General features: G+C 36.4%; 2 protein-coding genes across 5 annotated transcripts; both read left to right on the top strand.

The window, feature by feature from the left end:
• Positions 1-1,126: 1,126 nt before the first annotated feature.
• On the top strand, positions 1,127-7,223 carry LOC121727635 (GATA zinc finger domain-containing protein 14-like). 2 transcript variants are annotated; one of them, XM_042115571.1, is made up of 4 exons: positions 1,127-1,227; positions 1,409-1,632; positions 3,753-4,677; positions 4,711-7,223. In XM_042115571.1, exons 1-4 carry the CDS (start codon positions 1,180-1,182, stop codon positions 7,204-7,206), a joined length of 3,693 nt encoding a protein of 1,230 aa, XP_041971505.1. In that variant the 5' UTR covers positions 1,127-1,179; the 3' UTR covers positions 7,207-7,223. The 2 variants fall into 2 exon arrangements, with proteins under 2 accessions (XP_041971505.1, XP_041971504.1); XM_042115570.1 differs by having other exon boundaries at positions 3,753-7,223.
• Positions 7,224-15,163: 7,940 nt separating this feature from the next.
• Positions 15,164-24,775, top strand: LOC121727636 (probable cytochrome P450 313a4). Of its 3 annotated transcripts, XM_042115572.1 has the most exons (12): positions 15,164-15,341; positions 15,592-15,677; positions 16,383-16,574; positions 17,175-17,267; positions 18,492-18,602; positions 19,054-19,239; positions 19,485-19,684; positions 19,891-19,921; positions 20,436-20,628; positions 22,098-22,246; positions 23,751-23,930; positions 24,420-24,775. In XM_042115572.1, the coding sequence occupies exons 2-12, from the start codon at positions 15,674-15,676 to the stop codon at positions 24,584-24,586; spliced, it is 1,506 nt and encodes a 501-aa protein (XP_041971506.1). In that variant the 5' UTR covers positions 15,164-15,341; positions 15,592-15,673; the 3' UTR covers positions 24,587-24,775. The 3 variants fall into 3 exon arrangements, with proteins under 3 accessions (XP_041971506.1, XP_041971507.1, XP_041971508.1); XM_042115573.1 differs by lacking the exon at positions 15,592-15,677; XM_042115574.1 differs by lacking the exons at positions 15,164-15,341; positions 15,592-15,677 and adding an exon at positions 16,028-16,111 and having other exon boundaries at positions 24,420-24,774.
• Positions 24,776-24,809: the final 34 nt, after the last annotated feature.

Here is a 24,809-nt window from a genome sequence, read left to right on the forward strand (position 1 = left end):
CCGCGTCCTACTCTAACAAACGAGAAATGACGTTGTTAGAGCAGGTCGCGGCATTCTCATTCGATTGTTTGAGTCTCAAAACGGTTTCGTAGTAAGCTACCTGGATCGTCCAGCGGAAATTGAGTTTTATTTACTTATTTAAATAAGGCATCTTAGTCAATATTATAAATATGTACCTTATAGACTAACATACATACATAATATTATTGGGATTAGGACTTAAAATGTTAAGTCTCAAAGGCAGGGCAAGTCTTTATACAGCTCGAGAAGTTCTGTAAAGTACCTAATTCTCGTTCTTTATATTTTTTTCTCGCCATTTTGCGAACGTCGCCGTTAGCTAGCTGGTTAGGATTCTGTTTTAGGGTACAGTAGTCAACTAAGTTTTGTTGATTACAGAACCCTAAAACGGAACCCTAATCAGCAGATTTTTTGTATATTGGTAGGTCAATAGTTATATAGTTTAAGAGTAACCTTGTCCTACAAATAAAACAATCCATATTTTAGGACCATCAAGTCAAAGTATGAAATCCTTTCTATCTCTGTTAGCTACTTTCGAGATTTTTCGAAAATAAAAATGTTGTTCGTCTTATCAAAATGTATTACTCACACATTTTTCGCCACTCAGCAAAAATTACAGGAGTTTGGCTGGGAGGTGTTAATGCATCCGCCGTATAGTCCTGATCTTCAGATTTCCACCTGTTTCGGTCGGTGCAGAATTTCTTAGGCAGTGTCAGGTTGATAATATATTATTGGTAATTATTATTTCACATATTATTAAATAGTAGTATTTATTATTAAGGTTAATAATATAGAATTACTTGAATTTATTTTCTCATACTCCTACTGTGCCTTCCTGTTGCTATTTTTAATAGGGACCCGTTTCCCCCCTGGGGGATTCCTTTTGGCACGGAACCCTAAAAATATTATATCATATGAATTTATCTACAGAACCACAGAACCCTGCGCTGCGAGTGCGTTATGTTATCTCCCCGCTAGAATCTATCTCGAATCAAATATTTTATCCACAAAAGAGGCTATTAATCACGTATTTATATGAAAAGAGATTTCACACGTGCTTCTAGATGTAGATATTATCTGAGCACTGATAGCTATCGTTGATTAGCTGTTAATATTAGTAGTGGAGACACTCGCCCGGCTAAAGATACACATTGGGTCGTAATGGGCTGGTGTCGCGCGCTGTTCGTTTTGTCTATAGTGTGTGCTACCGTAAGTATCATTTTTTTTTCCTTGCCTTCTTTCCGAGCCTTTCTGTCTGTAGTTCTACCCAGTCTCGGCAGTGGCCCAGTTAGATACCTACTCCCTAGCTGGGATTAGGGACCAAGGCTATTTACAACTTCGGTCTCCCTGTTTCTCGTAGTTACCTAATAAAAAAATCGTGTATTTTCAGGCACACTCCAAAGCTTTAACGTCGAATGAAAATGTACGCAAGTCCAGACAGCTGGATTTCGGCGAATGTTGCCCGTGTCCAAAACCCGGGGCTGAAGTATCAGAGCCGCTGTATCCGGTACAGCCGGTCATCGACGACTGCCCCTGCAGAAACAGAGCAGCAGACTCTGAGGGCTCATCTTCCATGCTGTCTCCAGCTTTGAAGGCGCTACGTCCTTTTATAAGGTATGTTTTTTGTATTGGGTGCAAACAAGATAACGGTTCAACTGAAGAGACGCGATTACTTATATTAAAAATATTTTTTACTAGAAACGCCCGCAACTCCGTTGCGCCAAAATTCGTTTATCGCGCGGAAACCGTACATTTTTCCAGGATATAAATCCTAAATTCATTCCCGGGAATAAAGGATATCCATAATTGGTTCAGCGGTTTAGGCGTGAAAAGTTAACAGACAGTCAGACACACTTTCGTATTTATAATAATAATATTATTAGGTCCTTACATATGAAATTGGCGTTTTGTATGGGAGGAATATAAAGTCGGGTTTTTTTGTTTAAGTAATATATTTAATTAATCAAAGTATGTAATGTTATTGTTATCGATGAATTTTTGCCATCTTAAGGGTAGTTCGTTGATCCCTTGACAAAAAAAAAAACGGAGGGACGAGAATCAATAAATTCTTTGAATGCGGTTTGGACCGCCACATCTGCATCAGAGTTGAATTTTTTTCCTTGTAGGAAGTTATCCAAATTCCGAAAAAAATGGTAATCTGTTGGAGCAAGGTCCGGGGAGTCCACCGATTTCGCAGACATTCCAATTGCAGCTCCTCCTGTTTTGCGGCCGTCTGTTGTGCAGTGTCTGGTAGCGTTGTCCTAAAGCAGCAGTGGACTAGAGCGATTGACCTCGCCTTGGTTGTTAAGCAGCTAGTTCTTCCATCATGGTTTGCAGTTGCTGACAATAGATATCTGCCGTAACTGTTTGGCCAAATTTTAGAAAGCTGTAGTGAACGACACAGGCACTAGTCCCCCAAATACTCAGTCACAAGTACCTTTTTCTGAGTCAATTTTCGCTTAGGGCAGGATTTGGCTGATTCTCCAGGGGACAGCCATTGCGACGAACGCTTCCGATTATCGTAAAGGATCTATTTTTCATCAGCAGTAACGATCTGATTTAAAATCCCTTTATTATTGTGTCAGTTGAGCAATGTAACGCAGCAGTCGACGTGTTTTCCCGTTTGCTTCACTCAATTAATGAGGTACCCACATATCAAGTTTTTTATTATCTTCCTGATTTGCTTCAAGTGGATTAAAGCAGTTTTATCACTTATAACGAAGCCTGCTGCTAACTTTGAAGTGGTTTGCGATGGATCCGCTTCCACAATAGCCTTTAATTCTTCATTATTTATTTTGGTCTCGGGTCGTCCACGGGGCTTATTCTGAAGGTCGAAATTTCCAGAACGAAAACATTGGAGCCAAAACCGTACCGTGTTTTTTTGCGACTATAGTGCCATGCACAAACACAATACGGACGCTCGTACGGTGAAGCAAAACATCGTGAGGAAACTTGGAGGAAACCCGCACATGGTTTGTCCCAAACGTATTGACCCATTCTTTCCTCTGGACTAGGCCGACTATGTTGCGAGAATGCCGTATGTGCTTGAGCAACCATAATCACTATACAGGCATTTTAAATCTTGGCCCAGGCACTACAGTATTTGAAACCACCTGTTTCGGTCGGTGCAGAATTTCTTAGGCAGTGTCAGGTTGATAATATATTATTGGTAATTATTATTTCACATATTATTAAATAGTAGTATTTATTATTAAGGTTAATAATATAGAATTACTTGAATTTATTTTCGAATACTCCTACTGTGCCTTCCTGTTGCTATTTTTAATAGGGACCCGTTTCCCCCCTGGGGGATTCATTTTGGCACGGCCCAGGCACTACAGTATTTGAAGATTGGTTACTTCGCTCTGAAAATACTGTACAAATCATCCAAAACGGATGCAAAAGGCCTACTTTTTGTGAATGTTAATAATTTTTCAAACAATTTTTTTTCTAAATATTTATTTATATGTACTTACTTATATCGACTTAATACTGATAAATTATATTTAAGCATCATCACATCTGGTATCAAATCTATAATATTCATAAAGGGTTACACTAATGTTCGTATTTTGTTGTATACATTTTCAATTTAAATAAATACTTATTTAGTTAAAGCTTGAGTTATAACTTATAAGTTCTAAAACCCGAAACCATATAACCATAACCTACGAAATAATGCAAATCTTGCGGTCTATTGTGAATTTTTAATTAAATTTACTTTAATATTTCAGATCACAGGACCCAAAGACCGAGCTAGAGCCACTTCTAAAACCTGAAGTTGGACTTGCTTCATCCGTTTTAAAAACATTACAAGAAGTGACCAATGAAGAATATGAGGACGCCTTAGCTAGAGATGCCACTAGAAGTGTGGCAAAAGCTTTGGAAAGTGACTTACCATTGTTACGGTCTGAAGAGACGCCAGGAAGCATCATAAATATCATTCTTAACCCGAAAGAGACTGGTAACGATTTAGAAGTAGTACCCGAGGCGTCACATCTACAAGAAACACGATGTATTCATCCCTTAGGAAGCTCCCACAATAACTATGAAGGTAGCAATTTTAAACCATTACTTTCATTTCAAGAATCAAGTAAAAATCTAGGACCCGGAGGAAGGAATTCGAACGTAAGAAGCAATGATTTTGATATGGATAATCAAGCAAGTGAAATACAAAATTCATTACAGAAACCGTCTAGTGGCTATGTTATGAAAAGCATAGAGCCCAATGAAAGTATAAATTCTCAAGAATCGCATATAGGAAATCCAATATTAGCAAATACAGCCCATGATAATCTTTTTAACGGACAAAGTGGCACATTTAAGAGTAATACAAAAATTCCAGACCTCAAACTATCCACGATCGTTGATAACATAAAGAAGTCTATACAATCTAATTCTATTTTGAATAACTTAACAAAAAAGCAAATACCTACTTCTGATGACGGCGATAATACATCTTTGTATACAGTAGAGAAACCACAAAAATTTGGAAGTGCTTTAAAAAATTTGCAAAACGTATTCAGTAATGTTGAGAAACCGATACCTTTGAAAAACTTATTGAAATTGAAGGATGTTGAACTTGTTCCAAAGAAAGAAACAGTAAGTGATCAAAAAACAAAATTAAAGAGTGCAGAAGAGGACGACACTATGATGAATGCATCTATTGCTGATTTTGAGAAAAATAGTCAAGAAAGCAATATTCAAACTGAAATTTTAGATGCCGTTCCTAGCTCGTCTATTAGAGTTTCTAATGCCGTTTTGAAGTCACAGAGTACGGAAAACAATTCATGTAATGATATTATAAATGATGTGCCGTCTAAAGAATCAACGGACTTGAAACAGCAAACTCGTAATAATATAAAAAAACCAGAACAAGTACAACAAGAACCACTTGATGAAGTAAACAATCCTTCAACAGGCATAAACTTGCTTGAAAATGGATCAGATGAACAACTTTCTGAAACACCAAATAATCAAAAAAGTAGTGAAATCCTTCCTGACAATGATACATCAGCTTTGAAAAATGAACCTACAATTAAAGAGAATCAAAACATTAAAGAAAATAAAGAAAAAAATATTTTTCCTACAATAAAAGCCGATATTATTAAAAGCTTTAATAACTTTAAAAAAGTAAATGATGATATGCAAAAGAAACTAAGACAGAATTTGCAAGAGGTATTGCAAGTAGTCGGTTCGGATGAAAAGAAGATAGTTGAGACTGAAAATTTAAAACCAATTAAAGACAATCCTAAAAGTATTACGGATGACGATCTCCAGAAAATGAGCGATTCGATTTTAAATGAGAGTAACATAAAAACTAAAATACTCGAACCATCGTTCAAACAGGCGCATGAAGAAAATGAATTAGATAACTGTGTATCTATTAGAGGTGATCAACATTTAGAAGAAAACTCATTTGATGAAAATTCAAATTATAAAACTGATGCACAATCTAATGCTGGAAATTTAAATACTACACCGAATGAACAGCATGCTTTCTCAAATGACATGAATGAAAGAGATTTTTCAGTGGAGCAAAATAATAGAAAGCCGGTTTCTAAAAAACCCATTGTGAATTCTAATATGAGTGGTGAAAGAACATTCGATGAAAATAGTGAAGATTTTGCTGATTCTGTAAAAGTGTCAAAGTCTGCTAGCGACTCGCAATTTGCAAACACTGCTGATATGACTTCAAAAGATAACAACGCAATGAAAGAGGAAAGCAACGGAAGAGATTTAGAGACTGAAATGTCTGAAATTAATAAGGAAACTTCTAATCCTGCTGCAAACGGACCTTATGAATCCATAAGTAACAATGAAAAGAATTGCTTAAATTCTAACGACATGAACGTTCAAGCGAGTGAACCTATAGGAAATCGCGTTACTTTTGCTAAGCCAGATTTTGATATACTTAAGGCTGAAAGACCTTTATTTTCCAAATTTCCTTTAGGATCTGGATTAAAACCATATTCCGCAAGATTAGCAAGTCCGCATTCTTTAGACCGTGATACAATAAACCCTAACTTATCTGGCAAGATGAACTCATTACAGAGTAGTTTCAAAAATAACAATTTGAAAAATGTTTTTAAAAACCTTGAAACAGGAGCTCTTCCCTCTTTGGGAAATAAACGCAATAATATTCTAAATTCTAAGCCATTCCATGACTTTGATTCAATTTCTGATAATTTTAAGTCTCGTGCAGATGATACCCTACATAATTTAAACAACATTTTGGGTAGTGGTTCAAGTGATCTAAAATCAAATCACCTATATAAAAATGTTCTGAACAATGCAGATGATATAAGAAATTCACTATCCAGAGTTCACTATGACCTCAATGACAAACTCCAAAAACTACATAGCGACTGGACAGACAAGATTCATACCATTGGTCAAAGTGCTGATACACCTTTATCGTTAAACCGTGCTGCAAATCCTCGAAAAAATATTTTTGATACAGAAAAGAGAATACCTCTATTAACTTTAGAAAAGCCACGCACTGAAACTAACATAATGAAAGGGAAACCTAAAACACTATTAAATGACGAAAAGTTTAAGCTTCCATATCTTTTACCAAAGTCACTTTATAAGGCTCCATCATTAAGCGAAAGAAAATCAATGATTTTAACTACGACTAAGCGACCTCAGCCAATGTTCACTACCAAAACGCCACCAAGAAAGAAAGTATCCCTGAAGTCTGCACCAAAACCCACCTTATCACAAACGCTTAAAGAAGCAATTGAATCTGCAAAGTCAGATAAACTTAATAAAATGAGAGATATGAAAACATTATCGAGCAACACAAAGCCTTTTCCAGTTCGAAATCAGGACTACAGCGCAAGAAAATCGACACCAGAACTGCGAGAATCTTTGGAGAACCAAGAAACTGTTCAGCCATATAAAAACGTAGCAGAAGGTTCTAGAAGAGATAACGTCAGTCGCTACAGCGGTTTACCATTCCAACTGAAAGCTGAAGAATTTTCGGTCCTTAAAAAGCTGCTTGATGGAATACGGAGCAGCCAGCTACAGTCAGACATGTTTAGGAATCACGACTACGACGATAATGCGTATGAAAATTTACAAGCGCCGTCGCAGAATGTTGAAAGTATCCGAATGCCCGAAAATACTCTGAAAGAAAATGTATCTTATAAATGCAAAATGGTTTGTACCAAAGATGATAATTAAAAACATGGACCCGGAAAGTTTGTTTTTGTACTTTTTCCTATATAATATAGGTATGCATTTAATGAGTAAAACCATAAATAAATTTATTTTGTTATCTTTAATAATATATTAATATATTATTATGTATGAAGATATCAACGAGTGTAGAGTTATATTTTTTAAACAAAATATGTGTAAATAAAAAAAAATATCTAAGAATAAGTTTCAGCTACTTATGCCAGCAGCCAGCTCACAGCTGTTAAATAAAAGTAGCAAACAATATAATACATATATTCTGAGGATATATTTAACGTTATTTATAGTAAATATGTAAAGTTTATAAGTAGTTAAAATAATTTTCACACTTTTATGATTACGAATTAATCACAGAACTCGTGACACATGTTTTCAATTATTTTGTAGTACGAGAGATAGTTCTGAGGTAAACTAGGCTAAGGTTTTAAGTTACTTCTAACTGCGGCACTCACAGTGGAACATTAATTACTTAATATATATATATATATATATATATATATATATATATATATATATATATATATATATATATATATATATATATATATATATATATATATATATATATATATATATATATATATATATATTTATATATATATAATTGGAATCTCGGAATCGGCTCCAACGATTTTCATGAAATTTAGTATATAGGGGTTTTCGGGGGGCGATAAATGGATCTAGCTAGAAAATGTCATTTAATTCGTGTTTTATCGAATACCGAGCAAAGCTCGGTCACATAGCTAGTTGTAATTAATTCAAAATGTTGACATAACCCCCATACATTATCTGTCAAAGATTGAAGGTTAATCATAATTAAACGTCTCTGAGTACGGCGGTAAATCTGTAACTTGGCTAGAATTAGCTTTAATTGGTGCGCTATTGGTATGTGTAAGGAGAAAGTAAGGAGGGTTACATACGAATAATATCCATTTAGCACTACGAATAATATAGTTTCGTATTTCGTAGATTTAGCATAATATAGGTCTCCCAGAATCTGATGGCAAAAAGTGAGAAAATAAATACCGGGGTAATAGGAATAAAATATTTTGATCCTTTTTTTCCTTTAGCTGCTTATTATGCGTGTGAAACATGCAAATATAAAAATTTATCCAATGATAAGGATATTTTTTTAAAATCTGCCGTCAAAATTTGCCATCAGATTTTAAAAGTACTAGATAATATGGCGCTTCTTAGTAAAATTTTTAAGTCTTATTAGTAAAATTGCTCTGTAATTTTGCTGTTATACCTACATGGCGGTAAGTATATTTCATGTGAAATTTCTTTATAGTCTGTCCGTTTATACTTTATTATAATATGCATCTAATAGGAACAGGCGATAGTGTTCGGCTATTAGCATAATTCAAGTTTTACTACCGATTTTTGAAATTGCGATTTATCAATCCTAAATCGAATCAGTGGCCTAAATCCTACCCTAAATCCTAATAATATACTCGAATTTCGAGCGTAGTTTGTCCCGAACGCGAGTGATAGCCGTGAGTAGGGCCCCCGCTATATGTGCAATGTGTGCAATGCACACGGGCGGCATCTTCTGGGGGCGCCAAATTGCCATCTTTAGGGGCGCCAAAACCAAGATCCCAAAAAATTTGCCTGAAGGGGCGCTAAAAATCTTTTTTTTGCACACAGGCGCCAGTAGCCCCTACGGGAGCCCTGGCCGTGAGGTGATCGAAACAACATAATATTAAGAATTAAGATTAGGGTCCCAGTTTCGGGAGAAAGGCCTCTGAACCTTAGGTAAACTTTTTCACTAGATGTTTCATGTGTCAGTCACCGATCGGTGTAGCATTCACGTGCACGTGTAGGTACTAGTTTTCAAGCGCATTTCCGCAAGTGACGGTAGCGGGTTATAGACGGTTAGGTGATAGAAGAAGTGCTTGGAGGTGTGTGAGGTGTAAGGCTAGCCCATGCGCTTCACCGATTCCTATTTCTCCGTCACCGTCCTACGCAATTGGACATAATGCAAGACCAACTGACGGCGATCCTGCACCAACCCCTTGCAACAGAGGCTGCAACAAGAAAAGCTGGTTTTCGTGCACAATATCTTCAGGGAAATTCCTAAGAGCTCTTCTCTGAAGCATATCCTAGGCATGCTCAATAGGATTTAAGTCAGGGGATTGTGCAGGCCAGTCTAACGCTTGGATATGATGCTGTTGTAACCAACTTGTATATACTTGCGATACGGCCGTATGTGGACGGGCATTGTCGTGCATTAGCAGGAAATACAATAACAAAATGTAAAATAATTCTTGAAAGTAAATATGTATTAATAACAATAAATCCTAGAGAGATACGCAATAACTTTCAGTATTTCTTTGTTTATTAACAGAGATAAGTATTTTGCGTACCAATATTTTATAAATTATATAAATAATGCCAGTTTCGCCAACTATAAATATACTGAAAGCACTAAATTAGTGTGCGAAAAAATGCCATAAAGTTAAATTTATCTGTATTCTGAATTTTGAAGATAATGAATAAAAATCTCTTTGCATGTACCTACTCTGAAAGTAAGTTATTGACTTAAATTATGTAATAACTAACATCATAAAATTATTAAACATTTTTCTTGTTACTCATCATAGAAAAAATGGCTGATTCAATACTTTGTATATGATATTGAATGTACCGTAACTTCTTGGTGGAAATTCATGTTTCACAGTAATAACATACACTTTTCATGCACTTTTTCCACTTTTATTAATTTATTTTATTACAATTATGTTTCACACGACCGGTTTCGATAAAATCATCATCAGGTGTAGTAAAATCATCATCAAGTGCATGAAAAGTGTATGTTATTACTGTCAATACTTTGGTCCCACAATACGAAGGTGTTCTTCGGACAACAAGATTTTAGTGGGAGACGACTAGAAGAACTTTGTTGCTATATGGTTTAATGATGTTAGTTAAAAAAAGGTGAACGCAGATAACAGCTAGCTATAAATAGAAACTAATTTGCTTCAATATATTAAACCAGTGTTTTTCAACCTGTGGGTCGCGAAGCTTCTGTAGACAGCTGTTGCAGAGCAGAGGTTGAGAGAGAAGTTATGCAGTAAAATACAATAAAGATTAAAACTTGTTTATCATACAAAGTAGGAAAATTTTATCGAAAGGATCACAGACATAGATCAATGTAGATACAACATGTCCCTCCATTTGTATGAAAACGAGCGTGCCGCTTTTTTCCTACCTACTGTGACAATCCGATGATAAAGGTGGCCGTACACGGGACAATTATTATCGTAACGATTTATCTCCTCGATGTTAAAATCGAACGACAAATTGTACGTGTGTAGCAATATCGCAAACGATTTTATGTTCAAAAGATCTATTGGACGATTTTCTTGACGATCGATCGAAACGACAAATTGTCCCGTATATGGGCACCTTAAGAAACGTGTCCATTATCTAGGCCAACGTTTCTATTCGAATTTCTACAGCTATATAATCAATTAGGATTTTTTTCAATCCTATTGACGTCCGATTCCAATAACGGTGGAGCGCAGACTAAAGAACAAACTTTCAAAAGATGAGCATTGCTCGTCATTTAGGAACGCGATATGGCACGCGAAGTACATACACATGCGGTATCTATCTTGATATATGTCTGTGGAAAGGATGTATATTCATAAACAATAAACATTACAGGTTGTTAGGGTGAACACCGTTATCCTTAAAACAATCAAATGAGCCCGTCAAAATGAACAACTTTTTCTATGAGAACAATGACGACGGATTTTTTGAGTTTCCAGCATTGTTCTCATAGAAAAAGTTGTTCATTTTGACGGGCTCATTTGATGGTTTTAAGGATAACTGTGTTCACCCGAACGACTTGTATACTTCATTAAAAAAAACAACGGGTCGAGGGGGGTCACGAAATTCCAGGTGGGTCGCAACTCGCATCATATTTTTTTTAAAAACACTGCATTAAGCGAAGTTAAGCTAATGCTGCGTTTCTATGCTTGCCAAGGCTTGACCAGCGTCCACAAGCATGTTGAGGTAAACGGAGGCCTATTTTATGTTCTGTACAGTGTACTTATTACGATCTTAATGACTAATACATTATTCCAAAGTTATACAATCGTAATAATATAATAATATTCTTAGGAAGAACAATAAACCTCCTTATGGTTATAAAGATGGCACGAGCTATGACGATTTTAATTTTGTATTATGCCTTTTTAATTATGTAAGTACCTAGTATGCATTTGCGTTTTTATTTGCAGGTGGCACATTTCAATGCATCAGCTCTACAGTACATCGACGGCATCGCAGTGCTTTTCTACCAGCCCCTTTAGCATAGCTGATGGCCTCAGTAGAAATGTTAAAGAATAGAAACACTGTAGAAATAAACTAAAGGTACCGCTCCGATCTTTACTGCGGCGGCGGCGACAAAAATGGCCATGCTAAAGGGACAGGAGTACAATTACGTTACCCCATCTATCGTGACACCGGTTACCGTAAGTTCATTATTAGAACTGAATCTTATTAGGTATAGTATAGACATAGACACTAAACAGTCGGAGTATCACATGCACAATTGCACATGCCTAACCCTTAGAGTCAGAAACATGTATCCTAACAAAGGATTTGTAAAGATATGTTAAGTTATTGCATAGCTTTTCTCGCGGGCTTTAAGAGGATACACTAGGGCCGTTTTCCATACAAACGCTGTCGTCTGTTTCCTCCCTGGATAATTCTTTTCAAATGTTTTATTATACTCATACAATAATACATAATTGCACAAATTAGACAGTTTACATCACGTCGTCTAATCCCATGCTAAGCTGAACTTGTGTTATGGCAATCGGACAACGGATGCACACCGAACAGTCTTATCCTACAGAATATTATTATTCTCACAACACTCTCACATTCACACTATTATCACGTAGTCTTTGTTGGCAGTGACGTGATGCGCGCTTCGTTGTGGAGCCTACCCCAAAATCTTCGGTAAACTACACCGGCGGGCCAGAACTCCTCCACCTCGAGAGTGGACAAAAGTTTTGTCGGTACTCTCACCACAAAGGAACCAAAGTTAACTTTGTGGCGAGAGTACAGACGCTCCACCCTCAAGGTGAAGGTGATCTTCTCGCGGATGTAGTCAACGACGTCCTCGACTTCCACAGACCAGTGCAGGCGCGACACGTAGAGCGGCGTCGCGGGCACCTCGCTGCGCAGACGCAGCTCGGGAACGTAAGGTGCGGTGCCGCGATGGTTGCGGACGGTGGGCTTCCTTAAAATTAGCCATATCGGTTCAGCCGTTTTCCAGTTTTAGCGAGCCTAACAAAATTAAAAAATATATATTTATTTAAGTAGATTAGATGACCCGGTGTTCTTTTTATCATTTATCTATAATATTCTATATTTCGAGACTGGTAGCTTTATAAAGGCATAATTTCCACTATTTTTACTAATTATATAGGTATTATTCATTTGAATTAGCCCAATCAATTCAGCCTCAAGTTTTAGCGAGGCTAACAAAACTAAAAAAATATTTTTAGTTATAATATAGATGATCTAAATCTGGTGTGTATGGCATATACATACAGCAATACACTGTATGCTAAGGACAGCTTCGCTATTATGATGGCAATCAGGGTCATTAAACACGCAGATGAGCTTTTTGTCGTCATCTCCAGCCTCCATTAAAGTATAGTCATTTTGTGACTAACTGAACTTGGTTTACAGAACAATAATCTGTATCTTTTAAGTAACATGTAAGGCTCAAGCTACACTGTTGCGGAATGGAAGTGTCAATTCCGCCTCATGACACGGGAATTAGCACCGGAAAATTCTCGAGAATCCCGCGGAATACGCGCGCCCAATTTTTTTGGCTCATTTAATTTGTGTATGTTGAATACTGTTGTTCATTGTGCTATGTACAGTTTCGTTGCAAAAATTCGCTTCCATTCCATTCCACGGCGGTGTAAATTGAGCCTAAATACTTCGTCAAAAGTTATATTATTATTTATTACAATGATTGACATTTAACGAGGCGCTAATCATCACTTTTGCTAAGCAAGTGCTCATCAACATGATTTACGATATTGTTGTAACAGACGGACTAGATTTATAACCTACACATAACAATTTTAACAACTACAACAAATTACAATGTCCAAATAGAGTTGATCTTTATTTACTAGTACAACAGCTAGATGCTACATTTATTAACAGTCTAGTCTATGTTTTTGTAATTTTCCGCATTCATTTATCATAATATAATGGTTAATATCTTTTTTCAAATTATTATTATCGTCAAATTCGGAATAGTAAGTACTGGATTATAATTATAAAAAATAGTACTCTAAGAAAGAACTGTTAATTATTTTCTAAGATAATATTCATTACAATAATATGTGATGGGCCATTGGGTATATATTTTGCTGGGTGTTAGTGTTAATTACTTGTGGACTGTATTAGAAGTTAAGATGTAAAATATAAGATATATAAAAAACGTTGAATTAAAATAACTGTTGCACCCGGCGGGGGTCGGTTCATAAAAGAAGTGTCAAGTTGAAGGAAGTCCGGTGTTGTAAGTTTCTGTGTTGCTAGATGACACGACCGGAAGACGTCTTGACGTAGGCTGGATTGCTTGTGTGTTTTGCCCGTTAAAAAGGGAATAACCGTGTATGGTTATTCTAAATCGCGGAATCGCGTACACTGGATGTTCTTATTTCCATAATCTGGGTATTATAGTAGTACTGATGTAAAATTACTTTTGAAAATTCAATTTATTATAAAGTTTTTAAGCTCTTACATAGCTTTTATTGCGGGCTTTGAGCGCGGCAACCGAAACAAAAAATTCCGTTACGAAAAACCCCTAACACCCCCACAAAAGGTATAAAGATAAGATCAAGGAGCGTCAAATGTCAATAATAATCTCTTTTCTCTACACCCAGGCGCGGTCGAAGCCTGAAATTTTGGGGGGGGGGGGGGATCACTCACTAGTCACTACATAATCTTTTTTTTTTATCTGCGCCCTCGGACGGTTCTGGGTTGACAGCTGTCTAAGGTCGGACGCAGTGGTGGTTAGGGGATAGCTAGAAATTTTCTTTTATTATTTGGCAAGATTTTTGATTTTTCAATTTGACCTTAGATTTGGGGGGGGGGGGGGTCATATCCCTGTGACCCCCCCCCCCCCTTCGGACCGCGCCTGTCTACACCAGAATTATAAAACTTTCCTCCACAAACTCTTATTATGGTACAAAAAAACCCTGCTCTACTCAATAGAAACAGATTGATGATTTTTAGGGCTCCATACCCAAAGGGTACAAACGGGACCCTGTTACTAGGTATTTGTATACAGCCTGGAGACTGACAGATATATAGACGGACAGCCGTCTATCTATATTCTGTCTGTCTCCAGGCTGTTTTTCAAGAACCGCTATATATAATTCTCTCTCCCATACAACAAGTCTGATTGTTTGGTCTTTTTTGCTCCATATCAATAATGGGCAATGGCAACAGCTGGTAGGATCTTGTAATTTTAAAAAAATCTTCAATAATATGTGTACCTACATACTTTAATAATGAATAGTAAAATAATAAAATAAAAATTTAAGGGTTCCCAGGCAAAAAACACCATTTTTGGCCTATTTTTGCTATAATAAGTAACGCTACGGATGAAAATGCGCCAGTCCTACTCTCGCCTTGACGATTTTTTTATGTAGTTATATTTCAGATCAGGATTTCGTGTCGTTGGGTGACAATTAAAAATTATATTTTCCTAATATATTTGGTGAAAACTTTTTAGATAGTATCCGTTTATTTAGTTTAAGCGATTTTTTTTGTAACAGCAACGACATAAATATTTAATCAGTCTTTTATCATGTTAATAATGTTTTATAGTTATTTTATCACCTGTCTTATATTGTTTCTTACTGATACTTACTTTTAAGTGTTTGTCGTTGCACGCGCCAGTAGTCAAGTAAAAGCAAAATGTAGTGAAAAAATTAATAAGTTCAACGTTAAGTAAGAACTAATAATAAAGAGAGTTGCTGAATTCTTGAGAAGGAAAATTGTGAAAATATTAGTTTTGTTGCAATTAAAGAGCTTTTGACATCTCTACCCGTTATTGATGTAGAGTGCAATGGGTAGGTAATTGAATTACTTAAAAAAATAATTAGATTATAAACAAAACAATCAAGCCTTTTTATAAAAATAATTAGGAATGAAGACCCGTCGATTAATTTATACAGGGTGTAACAAAACTAAGTGCGCTGCTACTTTCACACTGAACTCTCTACAAGGAACACATACACCCTTCAGTATTATTTGTTACACCTTGTATAATATACATATTTAATCTTCATATTTATAGTTGGTTTGTTATATTTCTTTTAGTCTGTATGAGACTGGCGAGAGTGTAAGCCACCGCGTTAATTTTAACAGTGCCACGTAATCTAATACCTTGAGTGCCTTTACAATGGGTAAATATTTTAGTTTAATTAACCGACATATGGGAAACTATAAATTGGAGAAATACTTATTGATTAAGTCACAATATAGCAATTTAACGTTGTTAATACTTTATAATAATTTACAGAAAAGGCTTAAGATATAGATGTAATATAAAAATTTACTAAGAAATAGAAAACAATTTAAAGCATTCTTTAAATTCTACCATTGCTGCGTATTTTATTACCTTTTTATTAAGTTCGTGAGACTGTTATCGTTAACAATAAATTATTATGGCTAATTGATTTACATTTTTCTTTCTATACAATTATTCATACTTTGGTACAAACTTGTAGTAGTAAGACTATGTAGTTACATAAAACCTTTATCATACATTGATTGCAAGTGACTTAATTAACTTTTTAGTGACTTAAAGAATTTTCGCTTAAACCTATTAAATAGTTTTGTGACTCGCCTCTTTGTTTAATGGTTCTGAAGATTTGATGTACTATCAGAGAAGTTGATTCCTAGGCAGATGGGGGACCTACATAGTTTGGTCGCGTTATATCAAAGCGAATAATAAAAACTATATCAAACCCAACCGAGTGACGACAGAGCACAATTTACATTGAATTGACATGATTCGACCAAATGACGTTGGTATGTCAACTCCTAGGAATAAATTTCCTCGATGGTACTTTTTATAGAGCGGTATTGAAGAAGTGTTTTATTTTTAGCTCAAATCACTGAAATGTGCTACTATATAGTGTCGTTACTGTGTAAAGTTGTATTAAGCTTGATAGCGCTGTACGTGGTGAGACGAAGAATAAAGATGAAGAGGGTGTATGAGTTGGCTGACAAGTTGAAGAATTCCTACAAACCACTACCGCTTATAGGCCATGCGTATATGGCGCTGGGTACTAACGAAGGTATATTATATTTATAAATTATTATAATACACGTGTACGGTAGTAAAATATCAACTGTTATACACCCAATTATTATGATTGGCTTTTAAGGTGACGCCTTGATAATTTGGCTGCAGCGATATCGATTTTTCTCAACAATGACTAAAGCTAAGAAATTAAAGTTCATTGTCAGTATTCATCATGTCTTTATCTTTGAATTACCCATAGCATAACACGATTGGTCAACTTTTATAACACAGAATAATTAATCAAAAATACTTCTATAAAAACAGGGATTCTAATTTTGCCAACAGAAGAGAGTGATTTAAGCTTCCAAAATTTGTACATAGATTAGTTCAAGCATACACTATAATTTGCCCATAGCTTATATGAAATATATTTATGGTTTTTAAATTACGTGACAAAAACCATTTTGTCGCTTATGCCCTTTCCATTTCTTGCTGTTCCATTTCTTGTTTTCTATGAGATAGCCGGCCCGGCCTCTCTTAGATAACAAGCGGTCTAAAACATATAAATGATATCCAGAATTAATAAAATACATATTATAATGAGTATTCAACTTAAGCCTCATAGCTTAAGAATACTTAAATTGTTTTGTAGACAGATTGAACGTGTTGAAGCAGTTTTCGAGTGAAGCGATAAACAATAAACATGGGGTCACTGGCGCTTGGATAGGAATGAACTTTTATGTCGGTATGTATAAATAAAAACAAATATTTTAATTAATCATAGCAGGTTAGTAATTAATACATTTTTAGACACACTACTAGACTATACACTGCTAGATATAATATACACATAGAACTACTCTTTTTTTGACTGCCAACAATCGAGCAGTGTGTCTGAATATCTCTTTCAGAAAAATCGCGAATGTTGTTGCTGCGACCAATGGTTGGGCAATATTTGTTAAACTATAGGCTAAAAGAATAAACTACGTGAGAATTTGACTGGATCAAAGTTCAGGAATTATTTGATTGTGTACACAAATAAAAAATAATTGAATAATAAATAACTGAAAAAACAATTTTCCCGTAAATATGCGAAAGTAATATATTTAGCGCCAGATTTATTTCACTTATTTAATAAATTTACCAAGCTGGCAATTGTGAGTAAGATTGATCTTAACTTCTGTTTTAAAATAGGCATTTAATTAGTTTTACTAAAACCTATGTTGAAAAAGTTTAATTACCTACCTTCTAAAAAGGTTAAGGTAGTCTGCAGTACGAATATAAATTAATAAATAATTTTATTACCAACTAATAATTTTCCTATTTTATAAAAGTAAGTTTTACTATTATAAAATAAGAAAATGATTAGCTGATAATACAATTATCAGCTAATCATTTTCTTATATACCTTAAACTATTTTTAGAAGGTACTTAATTAAACTTTTTTAACATTGGTTATGTTCATTGTATTACATTACCATCCTGCAATGTTTACCTAATTAGTGTACTAAAAATAAGTTTTTTATAACCAGGGATAGCAAACCAATGGCACGCGTGCCACCAGTGGCAAGTGACATAAAATTTGGGCCACGCTACTGGTCTCAAAACTAGAATCGAAATGATTATTTTACCAACAATGAAGGTTATAGAATATAGATCCACCTTTGCATAGTAAGCACCAAATTAGGTAAATTTTGAAATACGCACCGAATCACAAAAATATTTACATTAAATGGTACATTTATGAATTCTTCTGAAAGATTTCTTTAGAAAACGTTGAAAAGGTTCGCCATCCCTTTTTTTTTCGATTTCTACTAGGTATTACTAATTTTCGGTACACTTTTGATTTGAGCACGATTTGGATTGATATAGGACATAGGTGAGTACCTATGTCCTTTATCAATCCAAATCGTCATGTTGGATAAGAGAGACCTAGATTTTAAAACATTCATGACAAAACTTTTTACAGTAGTGGCGGACCCCCTCGCCGCTGAAGTGCTGACAAAGGCAGTGCTGGTGAAATCTGACATGAAGGCCTTTCGCCATCTCACCGGAAAATACGGTTCTATATTTGCACCGCGTAAGAATTTTACTAATAATTTTAAGTGGGCCCCTAGACGACCAATTTTATATGAATTTACGGTTATAATCTCTACAAAATTCAGTGTTTTTACGAGTCTACACATAACATTCATGGAATTTTTTAAGTACTTACGTATGTTTTACCGGCTTTTATCAATTTCTTTTGTTTTTCAATAAGCCATGGCATGTGAATAATTTAAAATCCGGAAATACTCAAATTTCTCAAGAAATCCTTTAATTTTCCGTAGCTTGACTTGAGCTTGTCAATAAAATTTTCGTAAAAGTTTCGGCTACTCGTCACTAGTGTCAGTGTCATCGCTCTGCACGGTCCCCAGTGCCACTGATTAGTGATTACTGATTACCTAATGTTAAATGAGAAAGCTACTCGTAAATCGTAACTTCTCTTTAAGTTAATCTTCTCAACTTCAATCAGAAGTTTTTCATTTTAGTGGACATATGGCGAAGACACCGAAGAGTGGTTCTGCACAGCTTTAGTGAAAAACACTTGCGGGATTACATCGAGATTTTCGCTAATCGCAGCCTCACCGCAGTGGAAGAACTAGACGTGGTCGCCGACAACGGACCTTTCTCCATATGGGATCGTATTCTAGAATATTCTATGACGTCAGTCAGTCGTAAGTCAATTTATAATATTAAACTTAAAATACTTAGTAACTTTTTAAAGTCGGTTAAACTAAGGAACTCACTTTGCGATTATCAATAAGAACCTAATCGAATTAATTATTTTTACGTAATAAGCAGAGCAGTTACTTTAATATTTTGTACATTTGCAATTGAAAAATGCTACAGACATTTATATGTTTTATATAGGCTTGTGTAGGTAAGGTTATTCTTATAATGCGATATCCTGTTTTACCAGAGTCATTGCTTGGAATGGAAAATATAGATATTAAGGATAAGGAGCACGAATTATTCATGCAAGCGTTCTCTATGTATCTGCAATACACAGCGGAGAAAATGAGCCAGCCCTGGCTTCGCTCTGACGTCATATTCCGGATCATGCCCATTTACAAAAAGCTGGAGAAGTGGAAAAATGTAATTCATAGTTTTATTGAACAGGTAAAAACTATTGTGCAACAAGGCTTTAAATGAACGTGGGCGGGGGCGCTGCTGGTAAAAGAGAACTGTAAAAAATGACGTTTTTGTATGATGGCAGCGTTAGTTCCTTTTCTCGCCACGTTCATTTAAAGTTGTTGAGCTGTACTTGATACTTGATAGAATATCTTTTAAAGGTACAATAATTTCAAAAGATGTAATTTTTTCAGGTTATAAGAAAAAACATGAGTAAGCCAGCCGGTAAGTAAATTGTTTCTTATTTCTTCTTTAACTCAAATATTAATTTTCAATACTAGGAATTGAAGAAGTGCAAAATTACAGAAATAAAAAGGTTACTTATACTAAATAAAGAAAACAGGAATAGTGTTAAATTGTTTATAAAATATAGTATTAAATAGTATTATGAAAATTCTAAAGTTATTCTTCAAACATTGGTACCACTAAGTACCGTTAATCGTCAGTTGAAACATAATATGTATATAATTACTAGCGACCCGCCCCGCCCCGATCACTCTATCTATTAAAGAAAACCCTACGAATAATAAAAACTATATTATTCGTAGAGAAAACCGCATCAAAATCCGTTGCGTAGTTTTAAAGATTAAAGGGAACAAAAGGACATGAGGGAAAAAAGCGACTTTGTTTTATAATATGTATACTGTATAGATATAGAAGATATAGATTTGACCTACACCCAAGTGCTTGCCATTAAGGACCATCATCGCCAAGTTCAAAACCACATAATTCTCCAAAGGTTCCCCCAAGAACGTGATGGAGACGATAATGGAGACGTCTCGGAGCTTCGAGCAGCCATTCAGCTTGGAGGAGCTGCGCGACGAGCTGGTGGTGCTCATCCTGGCCAGCATCGACACCAGCACTGTGGCCGTGTGCTTCACCTGCCTCATGATGGCCATGCATCCTGAGTGCCAGGAGCGGGCGTATAAGGAGTAAGTTTTTTTGGAACGAAGTTCCTTATAGGGGCTAGACGGAAAAAATTAAGGCCAAAAGTTGTAACGACACTTTTTGCTATAGTTGTAAGGCGTGCGGCGTCATAGAAAGCAAGCCAGTTATTTTCGTTTCGTCTCTCTATTTCGCATTCAACGGTGTGGTGTCGCGAAGATTTTTTTGTTCAGTGTACTGGTTTTTTGTAGATTGGTATAAACTTAAAAAAAATTACAATTTGGTAAAGGAATTGTAATAAATAAAATGAGAATTTATTACAATTCCTTTACTAATTAATCGAAAGGAACTTCGTTCCATCCGGGTGTCCCTTGACACCTTTAAGGTTTTTTTAATAAAATAAGGGGACAAACAAGCAAACGGGTCACCTGATGAAAAGCAAATACCGTCGGCCATGGACACTCGCAACATTAGAAGAGCTGCAGGTGCGTTGCCGGCCTTATAAGAGGGAATACGTTCTCTTCTTGAAGGCATAACTTGCTTCTCTGGATATGCTGGCTATACTTCACAAAGGCGCTCTTTAAATGTCAGCAATAAAAAACTTGAGAGGTGTCAAGGGACACCCGGATGGAACGAAGTTATAAAAAAACAAAAACAAAAAAAGAAAGAGAGAGAGAGAGACAGAGAGAGAACGCGCTACCGCACGGCTTACAACTATAGCATTTTTGCTCTTGTTGTAATATACCGACACTTTTGTGTCATATCGTTACAACTTTTTCCGTCTAGCCCCCTTTCGCAACGTGATAAAGGACGACGCGGAATCATCGCCAAGTTAGTTATACTTGAATAAAAGACGAACTATAATGATTATAAAAAAAGTATTTTGAGCAAGGTTTTATCAGTGCCTTCTTCGATATTAAAAAATATTAAAGAAAAGACAGTAAACTTCGAATATCCAAGCAAAAATGTGTCTAAAACAAGTTTTTTTGTAAAAAAGAAACTATCGAGCATTTTTTCAGTTATCGTGTTTTCGTCTTCAGCATTTAATCTTCGCAATTTTTTTATGAAATAAAAACACAAAACACAAAAAGCAAACGAGCAAACGGGTCACCTGATGGAAAGCAACTTCCGTCGCCCATGGACACTCGCAGCACCAGAAGAGCCGCAGGTGCGTTGCCGGCCTTTTAAGAGGGAATAGGGTAATAGGGGTGGGTAGGGATGGGAAGGGAAGGAATAGGGGAGGGTAGGGAAGGAAATAGGGTAGGGGATTGGGCCTCCGGTAAACTCACTCACTCGGCGAAACACAGCGCAAGCGCTGTTTCAAGCCGGTTTTCTATGAGAACGTGGTATTTCTCCGGTCGAGCCGGCCCATTCATGCCGAAGCATGGCTCTCCCACATATAAATAGACATTACAGAATTTGAGATCTAGGTTTAAGTATGTAGTCAAGTTAGGGTCAGATGCATTCTTAAAGTTCTCGCGTTCTTAGTACTGTTATTCCTCTGCTTCAATTTCAGGGTAATGGAAGTGATGAAAGACGCAACAGCGCCGACCATAGACCACCTATCTAAGCTGACATATTTGGATGCTGTCATACGGGAGACTTTGAGGTTGTATCCGCCAGTGCCTTTGATTGCGAGGAAAGTCGACGAAGATGTTGAATTACGTGAGTAAAAAAAAATTTGTTCTTGTTTTATTTGGACTTTAGGTGTCGAATCTGAAAGAGTCGTCCCGTGTGAGTTTCTTCTGGGCGGGGTAGTTCCCGAACCGGTGGTAGGCCTCATGTAGACACGACGTTCTAAAAGTGTTAACTTTCTTAACCTATTTGGAAATAAATATTTTTGATTTAGATTTTGATCTTAAGGCCTGTATTCAGTGATAAGTGCAGGTGATTAGTAATCAGGAGAAAGCAAGTGTGGACAGCGACAGATTGGTGCAAGTTCTTTAGGGAGATCGCAGACGGCCCACTTTTTGTGTGATCGAGTCTGCGGCGCACATACAATCTACATGGTGCGGCCATGCAGATTGTATGTGCGCCGCAGACTCGATCACAAAAAAGTGGGCCGTCTGCGATCTCCCTTATTGTCTCTCATAATCACTAATCACTTGCACTAATCGCCTGCACTCGCACTAATCAAAGTGTATGATGCCTTTAGGTTCAGTTTACAATAATTGCAACGTGGCGCGTTCACACAATTAATTTTTAAATGAGACTTCAAAAATTGGAATAGGCAACATCACGATTGGCAAGTCTGTAATTATTCAATTTGCATTTTTGAGCAGGAAATACAGTATCTATAAATAGCTCGTTAAAATGCATCGTAAAGACGCGTCACTGTACACTGGCAGGTCTTACTTTTGGATCCAGCCTATTTAAAAATATTAAAAGACTATAAAATAGACGGGAAAGCTTTTTTTTTATTAAATAGGGGGGCAAACGAGCAAACGGGTCACCTGATGGAAAGCAACTTCCGTCGCCCATGGACACTCACAGCATCAGAATAGCTACAGGTGCGTTGCCAGCCTTTTAAGAGGGTTTAGGGTAATAGGGGAGGGTAAGGATGGGAAGGGAATAGGGGAGGGTAGGAAAGGGAATAGAGTAGGGGATTGGGCCTCCGGTAAACTCACTCACTCGGCGAAACACAGCGCAAGCGCTGTTTCACGCCGGTTTTCTGTGAGAACGTGGTATTTCTCCGGTCGAGCCGGCCCATTCGTGCCGAAGCATGGCTCTCCCACGTTAAGCTATTGAAGAATTGTCATGACAATAGACACATTATTAACAATGAATTATGGCAATTTTTTACCACCGACGGCACCGAGCCTGTCTCATTTGTCACATCAAAATCAACTCTGATGGCATCTCGTTGTACGATAAAGTCCTTTTTTCTCTAGAATAAAAAAATACGTGTGGTGCTCGCCTCGGGGACTACCACGGCATTGCATAGCATAAGTTGATAGAAAATGTTATGCAATGTAATGTAACTGCATAGTTATAATTCGCATACGTCTAGTCGCACGCACACAAACACCGTGCCGAAGTCTGGTAACGCCGCACCGACCGCTGTGCGGGACGGAGTGGGGGTGTTAGGTTTATTTTCGGAATTTCTTGATTTGATGCGCTCAAAGGCCGCGATAAAGCTATGCAATAGCCTAAAAATCTATATTTTCAGCGACCGGTCTAACGATAGTCCCAAACTGCGAGCTGCTGATAAGCGTATGGGCAATCCACCGCCACCCCCGCCACTGGGGCAGCGACGCCGACATCTTCAACCCCGACAGGTTTCTGAAACCTTCCGAACGACCCGGAGGCTCCTTCATGGCCTTCGGATACGGACCCAGGAATTGTATCGGTGAGATTATGAGTCGAAGACGTGAGTTGAAGAACACGATAACTAACATTTTGTAACATACGGACATTTACTCATTTTTTCCCTTATAATTTGAACAAACCTTGTAACTTATCTACTTCATTACCTGGCTTATATATCCGACTATGCATTAAATGCTCATTTTTTATTTAAAATCATTTTTCCAGCCCTAAAGCCTCAATTTATGCAAAAAACGGCATTTTTTTACTGTTAGTTATTGTGTTCTTCCACTGACGTGCTTATTCATGCATTGTAATAAGCTCGTAAATTACTAACATAACGTCCACTCAAAGAGATTTAATTATTACTTAATTTAATAAAGGGTTTGACAGAAAATATATTATGTAGTATTCAATGTCTTTGAGTGCGGTCATATGAGCGCTAATGATCCATTTAACCTTCTTCTTAAATCAAACTATATCATTACAGTTGCCTGCATCGAGCAAGTACTGTAAAGTTTTTTTTTTATAGGCTACCGATTGGCGATGAAGTCCACTAAGATAGTACTTTCATCGATCATACGACGCTTCAGAATTCTACCGCCATCGAACCAAAGTCAGTTTGAGTTGAAATTGAAATACGACGTGATGCTGAAAGACGTTAACAACTTCCAAATTCAATTGCAGCGAAGGAAATGACCGCAACGACTGCACGCAAAGTATCTACTTTGTCGCCACGACTATACATAAAATGCGAAACAATTAATGTCCCAAAAATTATAATACGTGATTTGATATTATAATTTATGTAACGCATGGATTTAAATTTAAAATATTTTACATTTAATTTATTATTACTGTAGTCTTAACCTCCTAGTACGCTCTGCCACTCCATAAAAAGTTTGCAAATAAAACTAATTAT

The sequence above is a fragment of the Aricia agestis genome, chromosome 6 (assembly GCF_905147365.1).
Source record: "Aricia agestis chromosome 6, ilAriAges1.1, whole genome shotgun sequence".
Taxonomy (NCBI): Eukaryota; Metazoa; Arthropoda; class Insecta; order Lepidoptera; family Lycaenidae; genus Aricia; species Aricia agestis.